The sequence below is a fragment of the Lipophrys pholis genome (assembly GCF_963383615.2).
Source record: "Lipophrys pholis genome assembly, chromosome: 7".
NCBI lineage: Eukaryota > Metazoa > Chordata > Actinopteri > Blenniiformes > Blenniidae > Lipophrys > Lipophrys pholis.
In genome coordinates, this window is record NC_137638.1 from 10,988,771 (window position 1) to 10,997,418 (window position 8,648).

Sequence of the window (8,648 nt, forward strand, 5' to 3'; positions counted from 1 at the left end):
TTGCTATTTGACAGAGTATATGATGCTATAGTGCTTTTATATTAGTTATTGTTGAAATCAGTGTGTTGCGAACTTAATTTCATCCCTATTGATATGAACATGTCAATTGTGACCAGAAATATAGAAACGTGTTCAGTCTTTGGAATGTCATCTTCAAGTATAAATCAAACTCACTGCCTGAAACTGAAGTGCATATCTAACGTCATTATAATGCCGTTATTTCTCTGATATACGCTTTTACTTTTCATTCTTTTACTGTATATTTACTCCCCCCCCCCCCAAGTGAATAATGCAGCAGAGTCAAAAAAGTATAAGGAAAAAAAAAACTTTTATTGTTTCACTCTTCATATCTGTACAAATACCATCAAACTTTGTATGTACATATGACATTTACATAAAAAATACAAAACTATATATTCATAACAGAATTTTGTATTTCTCTTGTGATGCTTGAAAATAAAAATGCATTTTCAGGGAAGAAAAACAAAAGGAACAAAGTGAAGAAGTCTGATAGTGTAGATTACTGCAGTATGTTAGTCCTAGTTCAGCTCTGTGAGAGCAATATGGAGTACATTGGCAAGAAGACAGCTCACAAGGGTTAATGGCACATTGTTTCCAAAATAATCAAGTATTGTCCAAAACTTACCTCATCTCTAATGTAGTGAGAGAGAATAAATGCTAATGAATCATGTCTAAAGGTTGTTGTTTCCACGGGGAAACACATCTAAAAGGGTTCAAACTGAAGACAAACCAAGGAACAAGAAAAGAAAAACAAATGGCTCTTTTTTTTCTTTTCTATATCACCGCTGTAGTGTTGCACCTTTTACAAAGCTGTTTTGCTGAAAAAAAAAAACAGAAGAAGAAGAACAGAAGAAAAAGCAAATAAGAAGAAATAAAACCATTGAGAGAATCCCTTTGGTCAGTTATTATAGTTGTAAACAAACCAGAAACACTTCTGTACATAAAATGATTGATATATTCCCAATAAATAAACACACAGCCTAAACATGCATTTCCGTATGTGTGACATAAACATCTGTGATAGAGATTTGACAGAAACAAGCAGATTTTTACAGCTCAGGGAATGCAATTTACAGCTTGTAGAGGACTTATACTTACATGGTAACATGACAAATAAATAACACTGTTTTTCTTTGGACAAATATATTTCTTCATGATGAAAAAAAAAGAGAAGTAAAAGAGACAACAACAAAAAATGGGGAAATGAGTGGTAACACAATATATCATGGTAGATAGTAAGCCTGACATCGTAAATGTATAAATTATAAAACACAAAAAATGTATAAATAAACATCTAGCAGACTGAACTATATGTATACTTCCTTTTTCTTTAAAAAATAAATAAGCATACACATAATGTACAGTATGGACATGATTCCTTGCCCTAGGACTGTTCCCCTAGTGATGGGAGCCTATCCGTCCAGTATAGAAGATAAATGGACGTAGGCCATGTAGTCTGAGTCCTCATCTTCCTCATCCTCCTCCTGGTCTTCTGTAATGGCTATATGGGAGAATATATGGTAGCTGTTGTATGAATATGGACCACAACAGCAGAAAATATCACTGAATGTTAAAATAAATTGTATATTTGTGTATTTGATGAAATGTGGCTTGGCAGCAACAAATAACATGGAATCCCCAAATATACAACATCCATTTATATCATCTAGTAAGCCAGGACTGCAGAATCGGACAAAAGAAAGGGTTATGTGGTTGGGAGTGAGGGGTCACAAGGTAAGTTGGGAGGGTGGGGGGAGGGGAGGATTGGGCGGCCGGTATGGGGGACACTTGGGGGCTAACTTTTGAGCAGATTCCTGAAAGCAGACACACAAGACACAGAAAAGTGCTCTTGTGTTCTTGGATTTGCTCACTTTTTTTTTTTTTTTTTTTCTTCTTCTTCTCTCTGATCATTGTTTTAGCTTCTGGCTCAAATGTACAAGGAGGGAGGACCCTGTGTGGCAGCTTGGCCTTAGCAAGCAGGTCAGAGGTCGTCAACACAGTTCTGAGGTATTTTCTTTTCCTTTTTACAGAAGAAATTTACATTGGACACAAATAATACTACTAAAAAAAAAATAAAAAAATAGCACACAAGCAAGCGCAAGAGTGACAATACAAAAAGAAAAAAGGAAGAAAAAAAGACCAGGCAGTCCCTCATAAATCCAAAAGGATTTGTAATTTTCTGATACATATTCTCATATTCTGGTAGACAGCAACAAAACACAAATGATAAAGGTTAGCTGATGGAGGTTAACGTTTTCTCTAATGATGAGATGAGATGTAGGAGAGTACGGTTCTACAAGCGGATGCTAATCCTGCACAATGTAAATTATCACACTGAGAGTTCTTTAGCTCATGAGGTGATCATAAAGTTGGTCCCTTGGATTCCACTGTATGTAAGAGGCACGTCATGTCAAGTTAGTCGGGAGAAAGAAAGTAACAAGGAGACATTCTCCAAAATAGAAACTTGGAATGTAAATTTGATACTTCCTTGAGGACATTTGTTCAATTCGATGGTTTGCTGCCAGTTTGTGAGTGTGAGAATGGCTCCCACTGGTCTACAAATACAGCCGATGTTCCGCATGAATATTCCTGTTAAAATTCATCGTCTTTATCACTTATATGGCACCAATGTTACAATCACCTTATGCACATCATATGAATAAATATTTTAGAATGAATACTTCTGATTGACATGTTGGCATTGTGGTGTATGTCACAAGAGGCAGTGCATTTTGAATTGATTGATAACAGCCAAAAAAGAAAGCAACAGAAATTAAAATAATAGAAAAACAAATACACCATTATTGGGAAATTAGCAATGTGACCGTGGAATTTACCAGCTGTATAGATATAATCACTATTGTAAGAATAAAACCATTAATGACTAAAAGATTCTGCTTTGAGTTTTAAGGCAACCTGCTTCTGCAGGTCACTAGTATGACCATAAACGTTACTACTTTCAAACACCAATATTGTTCCACTGCAAACAAAATTAGTCTTGTCTATTATTTGTGTTAGTTTAATGGAGTTCATCCCCCAAACTCATTAAGTCCTGGTGATATAATATCCATTTCCATTCTCCTTTCCTGTCAACTTTGTTTTGCAGAGGAACTGAAAAAAGGGCAAAATAACGCAAAAAAAAAAAAAAAAAAAACCAAGAACACAAAAACAAATACCAGTGACAAAGACAATGTCATGCATGTTCGTCCATTCCAAAGTCCTTTCTGCTTGCTTAAGCTGTGCTTGGTAATGTGTCTGGGGTGGGAGCTCAGGGGTGAGAAGTTGGGACATGGGAGGGGGCACTTCAGGGGAGATTTTTGTTGGGAAAGCAACATGGATTATTGTCTTTTTGCTTGGAGAGGGAGGGTGGAGGTTTTGTTTCTTTTGTAGATTTTGCTTTGGTTTTTTTTTTTGTTTTTTTTTACTTACAGTTGCAAGATCCTGAGTGCTTGACTTCCAGCAGCATCCCCAAAGAACAAGCAGCCTGCTTCATGGCACATTCACTGGGATATGTGGTGTTGTCGCTGGCACACACTGCCTCGTCTGTCCTACTCTCCGGACAGGTCTCGTCACACAGCGAGCAGCGGCCCCTGCCCATCCGGGCATCCCACAGACACTTCTTTCCTGTGCTGCACTGGATGTCCTCACATGACTTGGCCTCTAGAAGAAGAGAGTCGGAAATCTTTCATTAGGTGGATTAACATGTGTGGTTTTCAAGCAGGATCAAATGACTTCTGAATTTTATAGAGAACTAAGCTGGGAATAAAAACTTAATCCTGCTTTATTGACTTAGCATTTGCAATAAAAGCAAAGCGTGGCGTTTCAATTAGCAGTTTAATGCAACAGGAATTGAATCAAATGCAATCTTGATAGGAATCAATCTGACTCATAACTTGAAGCATGTCTCCATGGCCCCCTGCACTTCCCTGTTGTGCTTTCTCCCTCCCCCTCTCCATCCCTCTTTCCCATTCGGGATTTTGCTGCCAACATCAGGAAATAATAAGATGTCTATCAATCCTTGAGCAAACACAAGCAACTACCAAACACACACACTCTCTGTAAAACCCCCTCCTCACAGGAATGTTGGCAAAAATGAGCAGTAAATTACTGCAGAGCAGGCCAGGAAGAAAATGTACTCAAACAATATTCAAACTCAATGGCTGGAGGCTTCTCTCTGAGAGGAAAGGCTCACTCTTTCATGTCTCTGGTTGCAGACTTACTGATGCATTTCCCCTCATATGCCACTCCGATAGATCTGCCCAAGAGACAGGTAGCTCTTCTCAGGTGACACGCGCTGGCATAGACGATCCCGTCGTTTCCACACAGGTACTGCTCAGGCGATGTCACGTCGGGGCAAATCCGATTACACGTCACACAATAGGCGTTATTCGTCTGGTCCACAACGCAGGTTGAGCTGCCAGGGCACAAGACATCTCGGCACGTTTCTGGCGAGACAAAGACGTCGCAGGATTTAGAGTGGGGCAAATGTGGCACAAAATCAAAAACAACGACAAAATCAGACGTGAAATCTCAAAACAATATATGCATTGTTACTTACTCTTGCATTTGCCCTGGTACTGCACGTCCAGGTCGGGGTGGCCTTTACATTTCGCCTTCAGCAGCGCGCACTCGTCTTTGTAGGTTTTCCCGTCGGAGCCGCAGACTGGCCCTTTCCAGGTGATGTTGGAACAGTCTGGCGCGCAGACGCAGCGTGGCTTACTTCTTCTGTTCATTTTGCACCTCTTCCCGGGGCCACAGTCAACATTGTCGCAGGTTTCTAAAACAAAAGGTCTGGGTTAATGTCATGCCGGCGGGGAGTTTGACCCTATGCACAAAACTACTTTGGCGCATTAAGTGCACACAAAAGGGCTAATTTACGCATTGCGTTATGCGTAAATTAGATCATCAGTATCAGTTATCAAGCAAAGTGACTGATGACGGGTTTTATGAGAAAATGAAGGGAAATGAGTGCACCTCCACCTTTGCAAGGTATGCAATTGGGAGCTCCGCCATTGAAGATCATCCACCTAAAGAGCGTGCTGTTGGGGACGTCCTCCTCGGTCCAGGACGTCCCCAGCCTTCCACTCCGGCAGCACTCCTCCCTGCTCATCCCGGGCATGTAGAGCACCTGGCATCTTCCGTTCTTCCCCTGCTGCAGCCAGCAGTTCCCAGCTGTAAACACGAAAACAAAATAAAAAGAAGATCTAATGTGGCTCGCTGGACGTCTAAAACCGCTGACCCAGACGCAGTAGACACACACGCAGCCTGTATTATCCGAGACGCTCCCTCCCTCCCCTTTCGCCCTCCCGACAGTATTTTGTCTGATTTTTTTTTTCTTTTTCTCGAGACTGTTAACACTTGCCTATCCCAACTGTGACTGACAGCCCTTACAATGCAGCGACAAACCCAAAAAAAGTACGAAGGATCTTTGGAGGGGGGTTGCCCTTTATTCTCGGAGTCTCCTTGTTATCTCTGGACAGAAACTGGAGTGTCTAGACAGTGTTAAATAGCAGCCAATCTCTCTCCTTCAGAAAAAGCACGGTCTTGAGGTATCAAGGCTAAACACACCGCCGTCTCAGACGCCTCAGACAAGCACCCACCAGACAATGACACGGTTATTAAAACACTGTTGAATTGATCTTAAACATTTGAAATAAGGTATCAAAATCTGAAAAGGTTATCTTGTTTCTGTACCACGAATATATTTTGGATTTCCAGACAGCTGCAGGGTCTTTAAACCAACATGGACACACATGCCATTATGTGTTCATGGAGAAACATGTTTTTTTGTTTGTTTTGTTTTTGCAATCAGTGCATTCTATTAATTAAATGAGAGATATCAAATAGCTCTGTAAAAAGATCCTTGTTTTTTATGACTAGATTGAACTGGAAATAGGCACATTTTGCGCGCAATGATGAACGGCTGTCTGCGTAAAAATGTACAAATAACACACCCTTTAACTCACAATGCTTATTCTAAAGTTTGCTGTATGACTAAAAGCATGAAACGTTAAACGGTCCCACAGAAAGTATGTGAATGTATTCAGGTATTGTGGAAAGCCACTAACGCAGCGTGGCGGCTCTGCTGTGTGCGCCAGGTTAGGACTGCAAAACTTGCCTTCGAGTCCCACTCTGAAGTGTCCCGTACGGCACCTGTTTTATTCGTTTTACACACGCACTGTCTGCCGTGGACAGATTCTTATCAGCAAGGAGAAAATAAGAAACTCACTTTGAAAAGTTTCTCTCTGGCTGCGCGCGTTCTGCGGCTGACAACAGCGGGCTGAGGTTTTAAATTGACAAAAAAAAAAAAAAAAAAAAAAAAAAAATGGAAGAAATTTTTCAAAAATAAAAAGCAAATTGAAGAGAGGCGCTTACCTTGAACTTTTTGATGTTCCATGAGGTGACAAAGCCATACGAACAAGAGAAAAATGCCCGGGTGAAGGTGGTGTTTCAGCATCCCAAACATGATGGAGAGGCAAAGTGAGCCACGGATTTGACACAAGGCAGCGCAAAAGTAATCTGCTTAAGGTGGCAGTGTTGAATAAGTGTCAGTCTGAGAATGCAGCCTCTCTTTTTAAATCTATAAGGGGTCTCGGGTTGACTGTCTCTGGTGGGCGGTCTCCTCTTCTGTGGGGGTGGGGAGATTTTTTCTTTTTTTTTTTCTTTTTTCTTTTTCTTTTTTCTTTTTTTTTTTTTCTTTACCAAAGTTCTTTCAATCCTAGTCAGGTGACATCGTTACGGGCAACTTTCTCTCCTGTGAGAATATGTTATAAAGCATCGCATTTCGGGATCATGCGGACAAAAGAAAAGATGGCAGATGAGACCAAATGTTCCATGTTTTAATATAAAACTGGTTTTCATTGAAAAATCACAAAAAAATTAAGACGTTTTTATTTATTTTTATGATAATAATCTATCAGTGTTTGTGGAGTGCTTGCATGGCACATCGAATTATGGAGTAATGATTATAATAATAACAGCATTAGTTATTATTATACAATGTACAGTATGTAATGAAAATATTTCACACACATACATGCATGTAGATTTGCGTGTGTGTTTACATGTGTGTATTTATATATGTATACATATAATACATACAAAGGCCTCTATGTTGTATAATCAGGCCCACAGCCAGCATACCTATCCGGACATACAATCACTCCTTTAAACTCGCTGTACTACTTGAAGGTAACTGATATTTTTTCCACCAACTGCGGACAAAAGTGCAAATCTTTTGATGAGAGTTGCCTTTTGGAATAAATCCGAGCCCAGACAATAATAGAATTCATAGTGGTCCGCAGCCGCACTGCTAATATTAGAACAGACAGTTGTTTGGGTTTCTCTCCCGGGTCAAGCTTTTAAATATAATCAAACCTGTTTCCGAAGAGGCTTCAGACGAAGGAGAGGGGTGTTACGTTTCACTGAATGAAGATGCGTACGCGCGCGCGCGCCTGCACGCACGCACGCACGCTCGCTCGCACACACACACACACACACACACACACACACACACACACACACACACACACACACACACACACACACACACACAAACTCCTTCAGAAGTCCTTGCGCGACCTCTTCAGCGGAATTCTGGGTACAGCTCTCCTCCTGTCCTCCTCTCCAGAGCAAAGAGCAAAGTGTCTGCTGTGAGAATCAGACACCGGCCAGTTCATTATCTGATCTCTTCCTTTGATTCCAGCGAAATACCACTCGAGCGCCATTGATCTACAAAATATGACCCTACAGGCAGCCGAGCCTCCACATTATCCAGCAGCATGCAGTGCTGCCTCACACACGCCCTGACACAGATATGGAATACAACTGCTTATCCTGTTTTAATCTCAGCTGGAATCATCCGAGACTTAGTGCATTTCACTACATACATGAAAAATAATATCAACTTTAATGCGCAGGGGTCTGAACAAGGGGATGTAAAAGAGGCACTGAAGTCTTACATGTGATTCACTGATGACATCCCAGTGCTATCAGGACCTAGACACTGAAAATGACAGATATTTGTATATTTAGTTCCCCTTCCAGGCAAATCTCCTCATAGTAATGAGCAGGTCACCTGCAAAAAAAACAATGACCAAACTCTTCTATGATAGGGAGTATTCAGAGTATTATGGACTGATTAAAAAGACGAAACCGCTGTCAGAACTTTTTGCAAAAGTGTCCATAATCTGTAAATTAGCTTCCATCAATCCTTGAATATCACATTGGTAGATGTCCACTCTTTTCTGAAGTCAGTAATGTTTTAGCAAGCAGTGAGAAATACAGTTTTCCGTCTCATCCTGTGTGAAGAATCAAATATGTCACTTTCATCATCATTTAAAGGGCCACATTTATCAAATGAATGACCAAACGAGTCATTTAAAGGTCAGACAGAAACCATCAAGTAGCTGTTTATTTTGGAATTTGATAAAAAAAAAGACTTTTGAAACAAGCATTCCTTTCAACAAATCCCAATATGTTCGCTCCATGTTGAGTTATGTTGTGCAAATCATTCAGTGTCTGGTGTGAGTGATTTGTGAGATCAGTGTCTTTGAAGAGTTGAGGTTTCCAAAACACTTCCTGACATGCAAGTACATTTCTACCCTGCTGTATCAACTTTAAAGTGC

At 40.4% G+C, this 8,648-nt stretch overlaps 1 protein-coding gene across 3 annotated transcripts; it reads right to left on the reverse strand.

The window, feature by feature from the left end:
• Window positions 1-310: 310 nt before the first annotated feature.
• Window positions 311-6,597, reverse strand: fsta (follistatin a). Of its 3 annotated transcripts, none has more exons than XM_080468248.1 (6): window positions 6,397-6,597; window positions 4,996-5,193; window positions 4,580-4,798; window positions 4,242-4,466; window positions 3,451-3,681; window positions 311-1,522 (listed from the first exon to the last, which is right to left on the reverse strand). In XM_080468248.1, exons 1-6 carry the CDS (start codon window positions 6,485-6,487, stop codon window positions 1,434-1,436), a joined length of 1,053 nt encoding a protein of 350 aa, XP_080324374.1. In that variant the 5' UTR covers window positions 6,488-6,597; the 3' UTR covers window positions 311-1,433. The 3 variants fall into 3 exon arrangements, with proteins under 3 accessions (XP_080324374.1, XP_080324375.1, XP_080324376.1); XM_080468249.1 differs by having other exon boundaries at window positions 5,002-5,193; window positions 6,397-6,576; XM_080468250.1 differs by having other exon boundaries at window positions 312-839; window positions 5,002-5,193; window positions 6,397-6,576.
• Window positions 6,598-8,648: the final 2,051 nt, after the last annotated feature.

Coding starts and splice junctions, on each gene's coding strand:
- fsta (XM_080468248.1), bottom strand. CDS start 6,487: ATGTTTGGGATGCTGAAACACCACCTTCACCCGGGCATTTTTCTCTTG. Junction 4,467..4,579: donor GTACCAGGGCAAATGCAAGA/GTAAGTAACAAT, acceptor TTGTCTCGCCAG/AAACGTGCCGAGATGTCTTG. Junction 1,523..3,450: donor GCACTCAGGATCTTGCAACT/GTAAGTAAAAAA, acceptor TCTCCCATATAG/CCATTACAGAAGACCAGGAG.